Source organism: Eurypyga helias, unplaced genomic scaffold (assembly GCF_000690775.1).
Source record: "Eurypyga helias isolate BGI_N326 unplaced genomic scaffold, ASM69077v1 Scaffold42785, whole genome shotgun sequence".
Lineage (NCBI taxonomy): Eukaryota > Metazoa > Chordata > Aves > Eurypygiformes > Eurypygidae > Eurypyga > Eurypyga helias.
Genome location: NW_010250255.1, coordinates 917 through 20,633, shown reverse-complemented (window position 1 = coordinate 20,633; position 19,717 = coordinate 917). Strand labels below are relative to the sequence as shown.

The 19,717-nt window shown below is 46.7% G+C and overlaps 1 protein-coding gene across 1 annotated transcript; it reads right to left on the bottom strand.

The window, feature by feature from the left end:
• Positions 1 to 2,316: 2,316 nt before the first annotated feature.
• On the bottom strand, positions 2,317 to 19,204 carry LOC104509623 (voltage-dependent N-type calcium channel subunit alpha-1B; the record flags this gene model as incomplete). The annotated part of the gene is made up of 7 exons (XM_010151619.1): positions 2,317 to 2,467; positions 4,316 to 4,407; positions 5,054 to 5,119; positions 7,802 to 7,918; positions 13,228 to 13,233; positions 17,859 to 17,942; positions 19,040 to 19,204. Coding segments are annotated over 7 exons (681 nt in total), but the record flags the coding sequence as incomplete, so codon positions are not given.
• Between the last annotated feature and the right edge of the window lie 513 nt (positions 19,205 to 19,717).

Genomic DNA, 19,717 nt, shown 5'->3' with positions numbered 1-19,717 from the left:
GCCGGAGTTAAACCACGACAAGAACCTACCCCAACAGAAAGAAGGAGCAGAACTCATCCCCCAGTGTATCCATGTCTTACACTAGGACAATGGGGTGTCTTACACCACCCATGGAAAGGTCTTCCTGAGGGCAAGCAGTGGAGCACAGAGCTGAGCACGCACCAGCCCTGCTCAGCCCCAAACACAGCTTCTGCCTCTGCAGCAACGCGTGTGCATTCACTGCTGCGGCTCTAACCCTTCAGGGCTTGCCAGCTCAAACCAGCGCGGCATCCAACTACTGTGCTGGCTTTGGGGAATCAAGTACTCGGTGCCATCCGGTTCCTGGAGGTTTGCAGGGTCCATGTGCAACACAGCCAGGAGAAGCCCTGGCATCTCACTGCGGTGCACCAGGTGGTCCTGGACAGGACTGTCCAACCCAGCTGTCAATGAGCTGCTCAGAGGAATACGACCACATCAGCAGGGCTCACCCTTGTGCTGCAGGTAGCCCACATGTAAGGCAGCACACCCGGAACAACGAGAGGCAGCAACACTGCTGACAGCTTGATCCCAAGCCCTTCCCATTCCTCCTAGCTCCAGCCACGGCTCAGTACAGTTTTCCCTCACTTGCATACAGCTGTTTCTAAAGTTCCTGTATACTTTAAATTCTCAATCTATATTTTTCAACAGTGTAAATTACAGGAGGAAAATTATGTCAGGCTGGACATCCAAAAAGAACCAGAAACAACATTTAAAACCCAATACATTTTATCCACAATCCCCCACAACCTATGGTGTAACATCATCGAGCAAACCATAAAAACGTGCCCTCCTGGCAAGGCTGAGGCTCTGTAATGCTTTAATAGCTGGTGGGGAACCACATGTTTCATTGCAAAGAAGTGCTGAACGCACTTTAAGGAATGACTTACAGTCCTTCCCGTAGCCATCCAGCTGCCTGGCTTTCCACTGCCTATTTTTGGAACCTGCCCTCCCTGCCTTTGCTCCTCGCGAGGGCTCTCCCCGCTCGCTGCCAGCAAGCCCAGGCTGTGGTTTCACAGTGTTTTCTGGGAGCGCTGATACAGGGACAAAGCTCTTGCAAAGCTCTATTTTACACAGATGTCCTCCAGCCTCCAATTCTGCTACGGCATTTCGAGTGGGATGGCTGATATAAGCCAGGGAGGGTGAGTCTGGAGAGGGTGTTGTTTGTGTGGTTTTTGTTTTGTTTTGTTTTTTAAAGAAAAAGCTTTAGGAACAATAACACACTTGAAAATAAGAATGAGAATGTCTGACGTTGGGTTAGAGATTTGTACAAGGGAAAAATTTGGCTTTAAAATACAGAGTGCTGAAGGAAATAAATGGTGTATTAACTTTGTATAAGCTGTCAGCACTTCACATGTTTTGATATATGCAGAAGAAATAAACTATGGGATGTCAAAGGGGTAACAGCAGTCAGACAAAGGATCTCGGTAGGGGCCACTGAAGTTGGTCTCTCTCTAATCAGCATCAAGCTGCCACGTGCCCTTCTTTTTCCTGGTTAAAGGCTTCTGATGATAGCAGGATTAGCTGCACAAAGCATCAAACCTTGTATTTTAAAGAAAACCCATGGAACTGAATGTAGGCTTGATACACTGCTTCTTGGTACACTGCAGAGCTGTGACTTTCATCTCTTCCTGCTTGAAGTTTAATTGGGTCCCTGTCCCTGGTTTTCCATTCCTCTGTCCCAGCGGTGCAGGAAAGTGAACCAAGCCCCAAGAGCAGTGAGTTTTTTATGCATGCAAGTGATGAGAAAGACACTGGCACATATTAAAGCTTAGACCCAGCCCCATATGATGGGCACGGATCAAGTGTAACAGCTCTGTGTGCTTTCATGTCTGCAGCTTTCCTGGTGCCATTGCAGAAGAAAACAATAATTGCATTTATTTGACAAACAAAACAGAACACAGGGCATCAAATACATGTGATGCTCCCAGCTGCCTGCTGCAAGCACTTCTGAACCAACATTATCTTGGCCATTCACACCATGCCTTCCCCAATCCCCTTCTTCAAAGGACCATGTTACAAATCAAGACAAAACAGATTAATGCTTAATTCCAAATATTAGACACCCCTGTGAGAAGAAAGATAAAACCCTTCCCTTTAAACTAATGACTAAATGATCACTTTTGGGGATTAAAGGGATTTTATCACCAGGATGATAAATGGGTTTTAGTGAAGTTGTCTTGTAATGTTGTATAAATCATAACTAGGGAGAAGGGGGAAAACAAGAAGGTGGGGAGGGAAGGCTGCGGAGTGGAAATCACACCGGCACCTCCGTTTTAGGAGAGATTGGGACCGACTTACCAGGAAGGAGCACAGGAAGATGAACGACACGAAGTAGAAATAGGCAAAATCGCTGCCACATTCATTTTTGGTGAGGCCGGAGAGCGGGTCGCAGGCTCTGTTACTCAGGCACGACAGCATGATCTCATGCCAGGCTTCGCCCGTGGCACTCCTGCAGACGGGAGGGCAGAGGGTGAGATTATACAATCTCCTCCCCATTACAGACCCGGGGGACACCCACCTTGCAGTATTACTGTGCCCAATTAACTATATTAATTAGGTGGAAGGTTGTGTCCAGGTGGAGAGACGGTATTTACGTTAGGAATTTGAACTACCAGCCTGCTAACATGAGGAAGAAAGGAGAAAGAACATATCCCTCTGTTGCAGGGGAGTAAAAGAAAATGAACAGGCTCAGGTAGGTTAAGCTTTATTGGTTTTATACAGGATAAAACCAGATTGGTAAATAAACAGAGTTCAGATTGTTCCCTTTTGAAGCAGCTAACATTTCTGTTCTAGTGCTGGCTGTAAACCCAATGGAGATGGTGGCTAATGAATCCAGGCTTCTCCACTTGAATCTCTTGTTTCCTTTATCAGGCAGATACAGAAATACCAGGATGATCTGGCTGATCATAGTGACTTGGTCCTGGTTTTTTATGATAGTCTCCTGGGTTTTCTTCATAATTTCCCTCATCACTTCTGACTTCTACTATAGGAAGAAAAATAGGCAAAAGGAAAAACTTTGGGGTCCCAGAGGGTCTGTCTTCAAAATAAACCACCCCTGCAATGTGCACACATGGATCAGAAGTTGTAGGATCCTCACGTTCGCTTACTCTGACTTCCTACGTAAACTCAGATTTTCCCTCTGTAATTGCTGCACCACACTCAGATGCTTTTAGGGGCACCCACATTGCCATGAGCAGCCCATCTTGTTGCAGCGTTGTTCACAGCCATGCCAATTCGTACACAGAGCCAGCTCATAAACCTTCCTCCTGGTTTTTGAGAAACCTTGCTGCTCAGTGTAAACTGAAATAGGTTCCAGGCTACTCCGAATTGTACAACAGATTCCCCCACTGATGGCATTGCATCCTGCAGCCCCATTCCCTTGAGCAGAAACCCACTCCCCCATCGCAGTCCTGCTGCCTCTGCCCACTCTGTCCCAGTGCAGCTGCTGCATGGGTCTGGAAATGACCAAGAGGTCTGGACACAGGACTGAATAATCATCCGGTTTTATTAAAATTCTGAGTTTTAAGTCGAGTGATTATACTGCGCTAGAAGGGCTAATTTCATTTCCGTCTGGCTTCACAGAAACTATGCAAACCAAATCCCAGGCTGGATATCCAGTTACAAGCGCTGCATAATCCACGAACCGAGGCTCGGCACGGCTGGCAGGCGCTTGTGGGGCCAGAGCAGTTATTAACCGCTGCGTCTCTGCAGCACATGTCCAGATAAGTAAAATCTTCCCCAAGCTGCCCCGATTTGGAGCAGGGCCTGCACTTCATTTATTCCAGGTCTGAAAATGAAAATCTGTCATTTCATTGATTTTTTTTGTCTTCATTTGAAAACGCTTCATTTCCAGGCAGAATGAACCCAGATGGAAACACTTTCACTCTGATGCAGAGTTAACATTGATGCATGAAGTGTTAACTTGTGGGTAATGCAAAAATGACCAATTAAAGGAATTCTCACTTAAAAAAAAAGTCATCTTCATGACAGGAAGCACATTGATCAGTTAAACCAGGGGGTTTCTGTCATATTAAGCTTCTGCCTGAATTGACGTGGGGTGTCACAGTGCTGGGTGTCACTTTGCGGAGATGCTGGTGTGTGGAATCAGATCTGTCATATTCAGAGCTGTGCCAGGCCAACCCTTAATGCCGAGGAGGAGGGAGCAGGAACGGATGCTTTACTCCAAATACCTTCCTTAGAGGATGCCTAAGTCTCAGCAGCTAAACTGGCATATGAGAAAACAAGGACTTATTTATTGCTCACATGTAAGCCTTACGGTATTTTATACTCTACTTACCTGAACAGAAGCATCAGGGCCTGGAGGAAGGTGCGGAAGTTATTGTGCCGATTAATGGAGGTTTCATCATCTAGTGCAATGTTTCCAAATACCTGCCACAGAAAACAAGCGATTCAGGCCAAATGCATCCTCGTGTGGATGTTGTCAGCAAAGGTAGATCAAGTGGAGTTGGGAGAAAAGGCAGGAGAATAATTTGTCCCGGTTCAAGGGATCTCAAGAGCTAGAATAATTTCTGTGCTGAAGATGGAGGTAAAAATGTGTTGTGGAGAACAAATGGGGAAAAAAGTCAGTTTAATGTGCCTCGTCTTCACACAGACCCTTTCCAACACCACAGTTCAGCTCCATCCCAGGCCAAGAAACCTGTTTCTTTTCAGAAATGTGCAATGCCTGAGCTGTTCCCTGCTCTCAGCCTCCTGACGTGCCTGTACCAGAGGCAGGGACGCGCTCTGCCCACGGGAGACATGGCTGCCCACCGCCACCTCCGGAGATGCTGTGCCACAGGCTCGTCACCCAGCGTGCCTGCCCACGCTCTCCCCGAAATATCTGTACATCCAGGGCCACAATCAACACGAGACCTGGCAAAAAGGGTAGAAAAAGTGGCCTTGTTTTCACTTCTAATTTACCTGACGGGACAAAGCAAAAGTTCGGTAAGTCAGGTGTTGATTTTGCTGCACTGGCAATAACCCATTTGTACCCTGAACCAGCTACTTACATCAGTATTAAAGTATTAAATTTTACCTGCATGCCAATAATGGCATAGATGAAGAAAAGCATTGCAATGAGGAGACACACATAAGGCAAGGCCTGTGGAAAAGGAGAAGGCGGTATTAATGACAGCAAATGCATCAGCTGGGAGCATTTAATTCCTGGGCAGCACTGTGTTTTGTGGCATTTGTCCTTCAGAGGAAGGAACTGGGAAGAGAATATGAACAATTCTGTCAGCCTTCAGAAGACAAACCCCTGGAGCCAGGTATTCATCGATCACAAACAGTCTGGGCTTTCCAAGGGCCTGCTACACACCCTTGCAAGCAGATAAGCAGTAAGCTGGGAACACAGTAAGCAGCTCTGCAGCGAGCACTGGAGCCACCGGCAGGCACTGGCACTTTCTATGCATAATTGCACCAACATTAATTTTTAACGACCTTGCTGTAAATTTAATACAAGGAAAAAAAAAACCCCATACATCCAAGAGACAAGCTCCTGCTCTGAAAGAGGCACAGATTGCAATCCCAGGAGGACAAATAGATTCTGAGTTTTAGCAAGGAATCAGTGAAAGCTACAATGTAATTATGTCAGCCAAGATGGGAGTAATAGCTACTTTCCACTCAGGCTAAACAAATGGGTAATTAATGCCTCTTAATTAGTAATAGTTGAAAAAAAAATGAGAAGTGCTAGGGCTAGACTGTGAGATGCTCGGAGCAGGAGGGGAGTTGTGCAGCCCACAGGGAGCCCAGTAGGAAACACGGAACAAAGGGCTGATGCAGTTTCTCCCAGACACCTCTGCACAAGGGACAAGGACTGAAAGCTCAGGGATAGGGAGAGGTGGCCAAGCAGCTCCCATCACAGCCTGGGAACTGTCCCAGCTCTGCTTCATGGCAGCACTCTGCACACACACCTTGGAAAGGGTTGGGATTGTAGTGAAAAGGGCCTTGGCTGAGCCCCTCTCCCAAGATCCAGCCAAAACTACACAGCCCAGTGAGTGGCAACAACCTATACCTGCAGACCCCACATCTCAGCCTCTCAGAGAGGCTCTCCTGGCTGCAGGATCCCTCATGAGTTACAAGGTAAGAGAAGCAGCAACACCACCTCCATCCACCCTCAAGGAAAATATGTCCATACAAATCTAAGGCACCCCCAAATCACAGTCCCTTTCCATTAGCTGCTTGATGACTGGGTGACAGCATAACACAGAAGCTGAATGCAAGAGCAGCAGCTGCCTGTGCGGTGTCTCCCAAAGGGATGGACAGTGTAACACAACACTCTCTCCCACCCCTGGCCATGGGATCACAGAGTGGATGCCAGTAGTTCTCCAGGTTGCTTGTAGAAAGAAGCAATCCCTACTTTCCCATCTCCACCCTCCTTGCCCCTGTAGTCCATCGCTATGTTCCCATCTTGCCTCTATAGTCTAAAAGGCTACTAGAAACCTCCCTATTGACCAGCTCCAGTGCAGAGCAATAGCCACATTCACACTCTGCTGACACCAGTTCTCCATCCTGGTTGTCTCGCAGCTGGCACAGGGCTGGCCAGCACTCCCAGCCTGGCGTGGGCAGCATCCAGCATCTCTCTCCAACTGCCAGAGAGAAATGCTTTTCTTCTCTTAAAACTTTTCCATTTTTGGAGAGAGCACACCCTCCCCAGTTTTATCACCTAAAATTACCTCTCTGCATTCTTTTGACTCAAACACCATGATGTACTTGAAAGTGCAGCTAAACGGGTTGCTCTGCATCCCACCGCGCTACGTGTCCTTAAATACCAGTTGCCACCATAACACCTTCCAGGAAGCACCCTGACATTGCACTGACCTGCAGACAAGTTTCCTGAGCTTGCGACAGCTCCCAGGACATAAGCTATCACCTCCAGACCTCAGAGCTCAGCCCAGAAGGCGGCGAGACCCTGTGCAAAGGCAGAGGTTCGGTCCCCATGCTTGCTGAGCCATCCGCCACATGCAATGCGCTGCAAACCAGCTGAGAGCTGTTAGGAATAACCAGCTTTGGGGCATGCAGGCTCTTATCTAGAGCTGAAAAACAGCTATCTCGAAGCTAAGCACGGACTGAGAACTAAACTGCGGTAAGGCAGTTGTTTGAGGATCACTTATTTCAGAAGTGCCATATCCAGCTCCTGTGGCCAGTCACTCCGTGCCACAACGCATCAGCTGCCACGATGCTGAGGCTTGCTGGGAGGGAAGGGCAAGGGTAAAGGAAAACAGGCAAAGCAACTGTCTCAACAAAAGCTCATTTTTGTAATCCTCCATGTCATAAAAACACAGCCCTGCGCTATACAGCCTCCCAGACTGCATTACCAAAATGCAATGGTTTGCGTTTCGCCTCTATCAGATTCTACCAAGACTGAAACCTGGTGAAGGCAATTTAACTTTACACTTACTGAGACAAATAGCAGGCACGGAGGCACGTATTAGTCAGACTACCGTTTCCTTATGCAAATACCCGAGTCTCAAGACTTTACCATAGGGATTTTGCGGTAGTTTCAAGGGCAACCTGAGCACTGCACGCTTGCTGTGAGCCTGCATCAGTAGCCGTCCGGCTTTCAGACTCATCTTCCAAAATGCTTAGCACCCGCGGCGTCCAGGGGACGTTCAGCACAAATCAGTTCGCTTTTCTGCAGAATTAATATTCATGTAATTGCTCTGTAGAGGTGCAAAGAGGCCGTTCCCTTGGCAAGGGGAAGCTCTCTGATACTCAACGGAGGATGCTACAGACGTGCCGAGCGTTACCACCTCCCCGCGCCTCTTCCCTGCCTAACACTCACCTTGAAAGACTGCACAAACGTCCAGAGCAAGATGCGGATAGTGTAACCCTGGCGAAGGAGCTTGATAAGTCTCGCTGCCCTGAAGAGACGCAGGAAGCTGAGGTTGATGAAGTTGTCCTGCGGAAAGTAAAGGTTTTGTGTCCTTCAGAAATTAACGCGATTAGAAACCACAGCCCGCAAAAAAGAAATTAAAATTACCAGCTTCACGATCTAAGCAGCAAATCGGCCACCAGAAAACCTTCCAAAAGAAACATTCGTCAGTGCAGATCACTCCACATGCAGCAAGTATGAGAAAATCCCTCTCCACAAGAGCCCTCCCCTCTGCTACTGGGTCAATGATAAAAAATGGAAAAGGCCCTTTCACGCTGTCCATGGAGGTCTTGTTTTCTTTGAGTAAGACAGATTTTTTCCCCCTAAAGACTCAGGGAGAGGCAATGGTGCCATATTATCATTTTGTAAAGAATGAGGTTGTTTTGAAGTCTTGGTCAGCTCGCTTTCTACAACGAATTGAACTTAGGCCAAGACAGTTCCAAGGGACTGTGTATATCACCTCTACCATAACAAAGAAAGGCATTGTCCAATGAAGGTTAAAACATCCTTGAAAGAATGAGGATGTTTTCTAACCTGGAGGTTCTAAATGTTAATATAACATGTGACTGGACCGGCTCCTCAAGGAGAAATGGCACCAGCAAGACTGTTTGGAAGATGGATCAATGGCAGCAAATCAATTGGGGAGGTTGAGCGTTCAACAGCAGGAGGGTGCCTTAGGAACCTGCTGAGTTTTAAAATTATTATTAAATGTGCCTTTGCAGGTGGATCAAAGAACTGCTGGAAATTCTGATTTCCATTTGTTTTGAATGATTCTTCCCACCCCACATCCCTTTTTTTTTTTTTTTCTTCAGGGAAAGGAGGTTTCTTGGCCCCAATGAGCTAATCTAGAGAGGGTTCTTTCCAAAACAAAACATGCAAAAGCCAGATCCCTCTTGCCCTCCTATTTTAAGGAGATGAAAAATATTCCCCCCTTTCCATGCTGATTCCAATTCACTTATTTGTGAATTCACAGCCACTTATTTGACTGAGTTAGCTAAAGAGAGAAAGCATCCCACTTTAAACTATCAAGCAGTGGAATGGAAAATATACTCATAAGGAGCTCTAGTTGGTAAAGATGAGCAAAAATAGTCTTTCCCCTGTATTATTGTTTTACCAGAAGACACCCAGTCATATTGAACTGACCCACGTTTCTTGCTCATTTGGCTACAGAGCTCATGCTGAATTTGGGGGGCTTGTTGGATCTATTCATTTACTTAAATGCCAGCTCAGTTTTGGAGCCATTAGCATTGCATTCCACCAATCCCATCAAAGAGTTCAAGAAATCAGTCTCAGGCATGCACTCGGTTTCTCTCATGTTAAAACGCAAGCAGCTTAGAATTAGGCACAGACCGAATATCAGACTCGATCCTCAAATAAAAAGAAAAGAGAAAAGCACAGGTATGTTCAATGAAAGAGCAGACAACACTGAGCTCGTTCAAGTCAGCAACCGAGAGCAGCTCTGGCAGGCAAAGCACAAGCGAGGATTCCCCTGGGTTGTTCAAGGTCAGTAAAACAGGTGCTCAAAACGGAGCGCTTGTCTCTTAGCATTTACTTTCTGTTTTATTTTTCACATCGCCTACCTTCTCTTGACAAAACACTGGCTGAACTCACCTTAGCAGGTAAGGGCCATGTAAGACCCGGGGGGCAGCGCTGGACTGTGGCAGTCTGGTCCTTAGCGGGCTGCTCCCTGTGCTGGCTGCGGTGCAGGCTGATGTACCGCTGCAGAGCAGGTTTCGGGGCAGGGCAGAGGTCTAACCCAGAGCCCGCTTTAATCACAAAGTCTCCCCACCAGCAGGAACTGGATCAGACCTTGTCTGTAAAGTTCACAGCACTTGGGCATCAGGCCTGCAAGCCTGACGAATTATTACCCTCAGAGCAATGCTCAAGACAGATCTTTCCTGTGCACAAGCTTAGCGCTCGTCCAGGGAGCACCCGCAGCGTCTGCAGGATCCATCTCCCTGCCTTACCTTCCTCTTCCCACGTTACTGCAGCTTATCAGCAAGAACATTGTTTTGCTCAGACTTTGTTCTAATCTCGGACATCACAGCTGACAAGATGCTTAGCATCAGCTTTGGTCTGTGCTGACTGCAAGGTCACACTTATCACAGGCTATCCCTGTGCACATGCAGTATGAAATGGGGCTCAACCTGTGCAGTTATGTCTATGACCCCCAACTCCCTGGGATTTGGAGGGACAAACAGTCCATAACATTTTTTTTCCCCCCAGCTCCAAACCCTCCCTGTTTGACTCACACACTGCCGTTTCCTAAACTGCAGCAAAAGCCTCAGCTCCACGGGGAATTACAACCCAGGAAAATCCAGCGTCACCAACATTCGCAGACCGTTCGAAGGACCGCTCTCTGCGATGTTCGTAGGGAGGCAAAATTACACACGCTTGTGAAGGATGGAAGGGCTCTGCGTGTGTAACCCTCAGCACACCGCACAGAAAACCTGTCCTTCGACACCTCGACTGTCCAGGCAGGTATTAGGATTGCATGCAGTTAAAGGGGAAACTCCACACTGCGATATTTCTTGTGTATAGGGGTGTTTTGTATCGATTCTCCTGCCACTTAGCCACCTCTGTAACATGACACACATATGACCATCTTCTGGCTTATCAAGGTCTTTTCTTCCAGGTTTATATTTGATTTTCTGTTGCACAGAAGCTAAAGTCTGACCAGTGCTCACAAAAGGCACCAGAACTTTGATTTTATGATCCACCTGCGGACTAGCAAATTATGTTTGAAAGACGTTTCCCCCTAGCCTGTCATTATTTTCCTAAAAGAGAGAGCCTGGGCACTGAAGGCACCCAGCCTCTGCTTCTCACAATCAAAGTGAGACCAAAGCTCAGCCGAGTGATGCATCCTTGGAGCAAACTGCAAAGCAGGATGGAGGACAGATATCACGGATAAAAAACTGGCCTTGACTGCTGTCCCACCATGGGCAGCCTGATCTTTTACCCTTTCTTAGTGTGTTTTCCATACTGAAAAGTAGAAAAGCCATGAAGAATAAGGTGCACAGCGATTGTCAGGATCTGTTGGTCCAGCATATTCAGCAGCAGAGTGGCTTCCTCCCGAACACAGGAGCTGTGCCCACTGTTCACAGGGATGCAGGATGAGCTCCATCCTGTACAGCAGTGGCAAAGTGGTGCTGGTTTTAGTTGGGATAGAGTTAATTTTCTTCACAGTGGCTAGCACAAAGCTATGTTTCAGTGGATTTAGTGTTTTCAGATTTTTAAACCTGCAATGGGAATATGAGGTTTTCATGCCATGGCTGGACATGCTCTGCAGGATTTAGTGAAGGAGGTTACGTTATGCCGCCGTTAATAAATCTGGCAGAAGCTGAGCTGCTCATCCCTGCTTCTTCCTGCAGCCCAGTAGCAGAACCACCCCTCAGACTTGAAACTTTAGGTTTCTGTCCTCAAAACAAAGGGCTCAACCAAAGTTGCAAAGAGCTGTGGGAAGAGGAATCTGAGCAAGCAGAGAATGGGATCACTCAGGAAGCTTTGGCAGTTCTCTTCATGTGGCATCAACAAGAATTCACCTGTTCTGCTAAGTAACTACTGTCAAGGGAATGGTTGGGTTCCCACTTACATGTCCGTGGCATTGCCAGTACTGAAGAAGAGTTTCTGAATCTTGCATGGAGTCTTGGCTTCCTCTGAAGCTTGGGGAAAATCCTTGCTGATTTTAAGAGGCTGAAGATTTTTGCCACACTTGTCTGTGTCGTGGGGACTCTGCCAGTAGAGGCACATCATGTCATGTCCTTTCATCCTGTTCCAGGAACACGTGTAATTTTTTTGTGTGTGTGATGCCCAGAGGTCTCCTGAACTACATTTCAACTTGGGTGCTTCTGCTGCAGTCACTGTAGGCTCCCGTCGTCAGCAGCAGAAGGAAGAAGACAGCTCTGGAGGACAACTTGGTACTCCAAAGATCTAACTGGCTCTGCATAGGTGGCTTTGGAGACGGCAGTCCTAACAAACATCAGGATGAGCATTTGAATCTTTAACATGGACAGCAACAAGGCCAAAATTTGGAGATAAGCTGATTTTTCTTTTTCCCCCAGTATATTTTCATGTGCACAGCTGATGCCAGAGCACTTCTCTGTGCTGCCTGGGCCAGGGATGCAGATGGCGAAGTCTCTGGAGACATCCTCACAGCTCCCACACATCTGTAATGGTTCCAGCCACTGCAGCACACGCAGAGGATTCCCTTCTCAGATCGCACTAGGCAAACTCTTAACTTACACGTTGTCATCTCCTTCTTTGCTGCTTCCTAATTCCCTACCCTGACCCTCGTGAAGCGTGTGTGGAGCTTATCTGCAGTCTGGCATGAAGATTCACTCTGATTTGTTTCTTAACAGCAACTGTGCAACAGGAAGTCCAGATGTTAACACAGATCCAAGAGCTGTTGTCAGGTGGCCAAGTAAATATTTTTGGCAAGCTTATGGTCTCATTTGTGTTATTAACCATAGTCAAGACAATTAAGAATGGAAGAATATATATATATTTTAGATTGTATTTTTCTTTATTCATCCTCTTTTGCTTCATTTATGATTTCCAAAGACAAAGGCCAGTATTTCCAAAGGCATCTTCGGAATCAGGCACTAAATTCCCAGTTGAATCTGGTTCCCAGTACTTTTCAGCCCTGTTCATAACATGGCTTATGCGTTTTACTTAAGATGTTTACTTTTGCATCCAGGGACTCGGTGTCCACTGTGGTGGCAAAATGCTTCTATATGATGAATACAGAAATTGAATAAAAATCACTCTTTCGTACAACTTCTCTTTTGATCTGAGGGAAGCAAGTCTGTACTCACTTCAACAATTTTTTTGCCTTACAATACAGTGTAAACCATGGGCTTAAAATAGCTGTAAGGCAGTCCTCTTCAATGTACTGCTCCCCTTTGCAGAAAGCTCAACGCATCTCACCGTCAGAAAACAAAACCGCTTTCTGAAAACTGAATTTGGTACCACCACTTACAAAATGAAGGGTTTCCCAGGCATGCCAATCTTCTCTAGGCCAGGTCATCCAGAAGCATCCTTCCCTTCTATTCTCATTCAATTTTCCACCAAAATAAAGCAAGTGTCAGTCTCCCCTTTACCATTGTCAGGTGTAACAAACAGCAGAGAACAGGCTATTGGTAACTGCATTTGCTTCATGTCACCAATTAGCCAAGGGGAAGAAGATGCAGAACAGAAGCCAGTTTTGAGGCACGCTGCAGTGAGGCTTTTTCACCAGTGCAATCGGAAATCTCATCAAAACGAATTAAATTAAAGAAAAACGAGAGGAAAATAAAAGCAGAGAATTTAAATAAGTGTTTAAATTCAATGAAACCAACCGTGTCCTATATGTGATGTTTTCATGGATGGATATTTGCAAGATTATTTACAAATTTAGTTTTTTGAGCAGCAGGTGCACAACATACAGACGGAGACATGGTTTTCGCATTGTATGTTGATTGGATGGCGTGATTCAGCAGGTAGATAAGGAAAATAAAGAACAAAACAGGAAACAAAAGAGAAAATGAGTAATCAGGACAAGCAAAAAAGGAAACTTTGAAAATTTCACTGGAAAAAAAACTGTTGGGCTTTTGGGGGTGTTATTTTATGATAATTATATAAATAAAAAATGCTTCAAACCAAAACAGATATTGAGATCCTAAAGGTAACACAGACAGTGCAGTAGTTATTTGCATTTCGTTTTGTAATGCAAATTGGGAGACAATTCACAAACACTTCTCAGTATGTTTTTTATATTTCCAGGCATAGAAATAGATGTCAGTTTGCCATACACCCATGTGGCCTCCTGAGGCCCGTGCCCGTGAGGACACCTTCTCCTTAATGTCACCTATTTTACCTCAGTTACTAAGAAGGTAAAAAAACTGACATACGTGTTTTTGCCTAAGGAAATAAAAAAATATATATATTCCATTCACAAAGTAAATTACACATGACATGACTAAAAAATTAAAATAAAACAATTAATCAACACATTTCTTTTCCTTTTATCTTTACTTTTCAGTGGGTTAAAAGTACCGATGCAGCAAGGCTGGTGGAGGCCGAGTCTCTCAAGATGAGACCACCCAGGTGAGCAGGTTTATTTACTTTGGAAAGAACTTAGAGCTGGAAAATATCACCATGGAGAACAGTGCTGCTCCTGCAGCTATTTGTGAGCCTGATCTCAAAGCCACACCTGGAATTCATCCCCTCTCCCCAGGGAGCTGCGGGACTTCAGGGGTGGCTGCTTTGGGGAGAGATGCAGGCTGACAGTCGGGTTCACGCTGTGGCTCTCACCTGGGCTCCTCAGCCTGAGAAACCCTCCTGCGTGAATGGGTTGAGTGCACAGGGAAGGGCTAAAAGGGGCTGCCACCCAACTGTCCCCGCAGCTGCCCATCAGCCAAGGAAGGCAAATAGAGAAGGGAGCATCCTCCGCTGCGGACACAGCTCCGAGTTGTGACGAGTCCAGACCTGTTTCTCCTCTTTGGTTACTCTCAGCTCTGCAACGTGGTGCAGAGAGATGCTGCACCCCCCTTCATGCACCGAGGCAGTAAGTTGAAGTGAGGTTCAGCATTCTCTGTGGTGTTTTGTGCAGAGTGGACATTCGTCCCGAGCCTTCTTACTACTTTACCCTCCTGGGAAATACAAAGGGCGAAGAGTGTTGGGCAGAGGCAGTGGGGTTGAAGACTTGGGCCACATGCCTGACCTGTCCTCTGTAGACAGGGCACTGGTCCTCACCTCCGCCTTCGCAAACAGCATGCTCGCTATCACTGCACCAGGTTTTTCAGCCCTTTCCTACAATTTTATTAATTGGTTCTAAACATCAGAAGAATTTAGATTACTTTGGTGCAACTCCAGTTAAACAAAATAGAAGGTTGTATGTGACAAAGATGGTTTCAAGTGTAACTCTGCCAGGATGTGCCTGCATTGTGGCACTTTGCAGGCAGCAAAACAGTTCCCCAGGCAGTTTGGGACCCCTTGGGTTTCCCCTGATGTGTCAGAATAACATGTGCTGCAACCTCTTGTGGAGCCAACAAAGAGGGACCGGAGCAGAGTGCTGGATCCTTCTGCTTGTTTTCCACCCTGCATCCCACAGGCTGTCCTGAGGACTGCAAGGGGAGGAAGGCTTGTCGTGGCAGTAGGGAGCCTGGTACAAGATCACCTCCACCACATGCCACTGTGTGAAGCAGAATGAACTGCTCCATGAAAGGCACCCTGAGAGCTGCCATTATTTGCTGCCATTAAGAGTTCTGCTATAAACGTAATTTTTGGGGTGTCATTGCGAACTCCCACTCATGTGATTAAGCGGTGACTGAGACCTGTGCATCACCATCACCCTTAAGCAAACTAAGCTCCTAACAGCTCTTCACCAAGCTGTGCACGATGCCTTTGAACTCTCAGCGCATCGTCCCTGCGCGAGGCTGAGGGACGGATGTGTGCAGCTGAGGAAGCCTATGCCGGTGGCTACAAAAGCCGTTCCGTGCGGAAGAGTGCTGCTGCAGATGGGCACGGGCTGGAGAGAGATCAGAGAGGAGCTGTATGGAAGAATTTCTGGAAAACAAGTCTAGCAGGAAGGTCGCGGGGGTGGTGCCTCTGGGCACTCTCTGTTTGTAGAGGAAAGCATGTGGAAAGGAGACACGATGGCTACACAGAAATGCTGCAGAAGGGGAAGACTGAGAGAGAGCAAAGCTCAAACAGGTCTGTGGACAGAGACAGAGGACCTAGATGTCAGGGGCTGGACTGGGGGACATAGAGCTTTTTTATGAAAGACGTGTCTGTGAGCAGCTTTGTATTGGACACACTGCCAGAGGAAGCTGTTGAACTACATGGAGAAAGTCCTCTCTAAGGTTTGACTTAACAGATCTAGTTACTCATAAACCAAAAGCCTCTCCATTACCACATGGGAGGATAATGGAAAGCTGTATAGATCCTTAGCACCTTAACCCTATTGGAGCTTACTGACTGGTTTTAGAGGTAAATCATACTACTCTTCAAAGGCATCCCCGAATTGCTGCTATCTTTGGTGCTGGAAACCAGAGAAACTACTGCAGAGTGGAAGGGTGATGCTGTCTCAGCACCCTTGAGGTTACTGCATCAGTGTCTGACAACTCACAGGAGGGTGTTTGGGAGCACAGTTACTCTCCAGCCCAAAGATCAGGAGAGGGATGAGAAACTCCTGCCTACACACTACCTCTCCTACCCCGACCAGTTGGCCAGTAGTGCCAAGGGACAGCAGCTGCTTCCAAAAATCTGAGCACATGCACATACAGCCCCTGAGGTGCTGGGGCTTTGTCTTAAATCCAGTGACGTATCCCTGCCCAACCTGATCAGTCCATAGCCAATTCCCCAGGTGCCAGACACCCTTGCCAAGGCTGGGCCACCCCTGTGGGAGCTGGAGGGAGAGGCGATGGCTTGCTAACCACGCAGGGACCGCTGCCAGCCAAGCAGGGAATGGGCAACACCAGTAGCTGCTCTCTGCCTGCAAAATAGCTGTACAAAGGAGGATTTCAGTAAGAGGTGTGTGGGCTTGGTGTTGTGAAGAAGACACCTTCCCAAAGAAGACAGCAACCTCTGAGAGACCAGAGGCTCCCTTATCACCTGTGAGTTGGCTGTGCTGCTTCTTCCCAGTAAAAGTGGTTGAAGGAGGGGTAGAAGAGAAGCATCAATCTCTGTGGCCGACTTGAAAATGTTTTCACAAATCTCCAAACCAAGGCAAAGGTTTGCGTGCCTGAGTTTGGCAAGAAAGTGTCTCCCAGCATGGAGCGAATGGAGGGAAGTGCCCAGTACCTGCCCACAGTGCAGTAAATCTCCTAAGCACTCAGAAAGTGGTAGGCAGAGCGTGTGTTTGATCTGAGTGGCTTTACCCTGGCCGTAAGCCGTGCATTGAAAACAAGAGGTAATCCAAAGTCTAAGAGATAGGATTCAACAACAGTTCAATGAACATCATCTGTGCAGGGAGTAAAACTTTGAGGTTCTGCGTGCTTTTTTGGTACTGAGGAGGTTAGGTAATAATGCACTTTGTTAGAAATGTTAATATGGTCTTCACCACCAGCTGAATGTCCTGTAAAGAAGTCTGGAGAGCATAGTACTTAGCACACACAGAACAAATCTGTAAGCAAATCCCAGGGACTGAGAAAAAAATTATGGTAAAGTTCAAATTCATCACATACAGATACAGCATCATCAGCTAAAACATGCATTGGAAAAGGAGCAATTTATAAATTGGATAATATCAGGCTGTCAAGGCTTGAGTCAGACATTTGCTGCCCTTATGGAAAAATCCTCTAGAATTTAATGGCAAGTTTATACACTTCTCGTAATCTACAGGACTCATTAGCAGGGGGAGAGCAGTCACTGTAAAGTTGTTTGCTTGTTTCTTTGTTTTCATAATTGCCCTGCAAATCTTTTGTGTGCATAACAGAAATGCACCATGTTCCCCCAACCCAGGCTGTGCAGGCTAATGAGTTTCTGGCTGTTTCTACATTCCCATCACCTCCCTCCTTATTGCCTTCACTCTGCCCCGTGACCAAGATTGGGTCAGAGCCCCAAGGGACAGACATATGTGTGTGCCCTGCGAAGCACCTCACACTACAAAACAGCAGTCTTCACCAGAATCCTTTTGATCTTTTCCCTCTATTAAATTCAACAGGATTTTTCCATTAATAGGCAAAAACGGCTCGGGGTTAGCGTTGTTTGCTGAACGAGAAAAAGACGTTGTTTCCTGGCAGAGTCACTAGCACTGTCGTTCTCATCACAGCTCTTTGCATGAAACTCTTTGGGGCAGACAGCCGTGATCATCTCCAGGAAAAGAGCAGAGCTAACGGAAACAGGCTGCCAGGTCACCCAAGGACATCATCACACGATGAGTCCCAGAGGCAGCTCTAGGGAATCAGGCTGGTAGGGAGAAGGTGCAGTGCCTTGACAGGGCACAGCTTTGTTGGTAAATGAAGCAAGTTGAGCAAACTGTACTTACCGCAATCTCTGTTACTAAAATATCAGTAATACTTCCCAACACCGTTACAAAATCAAAGACATTCCAGGCATCTCGGAAATAATTCTGCCAAATAGAAACACAAGGGGGATAGAGGGATCCAGGGGTTATTTTTTTTTTTTTTCAACACAAGCTTTTTTTTGCTTGCTTGTTTTTAAATGCGCATCATGAAATACAAACACTTTATGTAGGGAGGAAACAGTTGAAAGTAAACGAGGAAGGCACATACCAGCACACCAAAGGCAATGATCTTCAGCACACATTCCATTGAAAACATGGATGTAAACACAATATTCAGGCATTTCAACATTTCTTCATACGCTTCTGGAGCATCATAGAACTAAACCAGGATGGAAGAAAGGCCGTTACTGGAAGATCACTTACAGAATAAAACCTTCCCAGCTGACTTGCCTGACTGCAAGACTCTTGCCCATTTTAGTGACTTTGTGCTCACTTCAGGCAAGACTTGGGGTTACAACATAGTTATACACGCCACTCCAGAAGCACACCATTGCCCATGTGCAGTCTTAATGGGGCTGGGGATACACCCAGGATGGGGAGACTGTTGCTGGTGTATGTCTCCCTGTAAGCAGAGCATGGATCAGGAGGGAGGAAGGGCATTTTCAAAACCAGAGGACAAGTGCAGAACTGTATTTCATTCCAGCAGACCCTAAGAATATGGTGACCCCTTGACTGTGAAGGATAGGAGGGGAGTTCATCCACAATATCCAGCTATCTGCATCTCTTAGGCACCGTGGATCATGTTCCAGAAGCTTGGCACTGCTGCAAATTTGAGTACTTTTCCTGGAATGTCTGGATGTCAAACAGCCCCAAGAAGTGACCCTGCTCCACATCAGGAAGCCAGGAGCTCCAGACCTGCAGAGCCCAGTTCCCATCCCACTGGCCATATGCTGACAGGGGTACCAGCCACATCAGGACCATGCTGGGGAATACTGTTCGCAGTATCTCATTTCAACTAAACCACGTCCTTTTGGGGACTGAAGGAATCCCACAAGGCCTCTATAAATGACACCAGGCAGGTGAGAAGTGGCGATTGCTCTTGCCGATCCCCCCCAGCTCTCAGGTGGAGAGTACAAAGCCTCTCCAGCAAACACCGCATTTACTAGCCCGAAATCGCAAAGATTCAGTAACAGCCCACTAACCTTCATCATTAGGACAATGGTATTGAGTGCAATCATGACCATGATAAAATACTCAAAGGGAGGGGACACCACAAATTTCCACATCTTGTACTGAAAGGATTGCTTGTTCTGAGGCATGTAGCGGGTCAGTGGCTTGGCACTTATGGCGAAGTCTATGCAGGCCCTCTACAAAACAAAAATGGGATGAAAAGAATACAAAAAAAGGGCTGGCAGTCTCTATCACTTGGGATATTGTTGGGAGAGCGAGCAGAGCATTTAGTGGAAGATGGCATTGCTATGTGTTTCTCACCCATGACTCAAATACTGACTACCCCTGTAAAATGCAGCACAGGATTCCCAAACTGTAATCACTTTTGGACACTCACTGGAATATTAAACCCCACAACACTCCTGTGGCCCCCTGCAACCCTAGGAGACAGCCTTCCATCCCAGCCCAGCTGCTGGTAGGTCCCAACCCCTTCCCACCTAAGGAAGAAAGTTATAAATCCACAGACTCACTGCAGAAAACACTCTGCAAATTCCTCCTAATATGTAACTGTAGAAACTGGAGGACTGATAAAGATGTTATATGTGTTTAAAAAAGTATTGTGAAACCAAGGTCTGTTCTCACACACAGCAAGACCTGTCCAGCTAATAACATTTCATACAATGTGAACTGAACTCAACCAATAAATTATC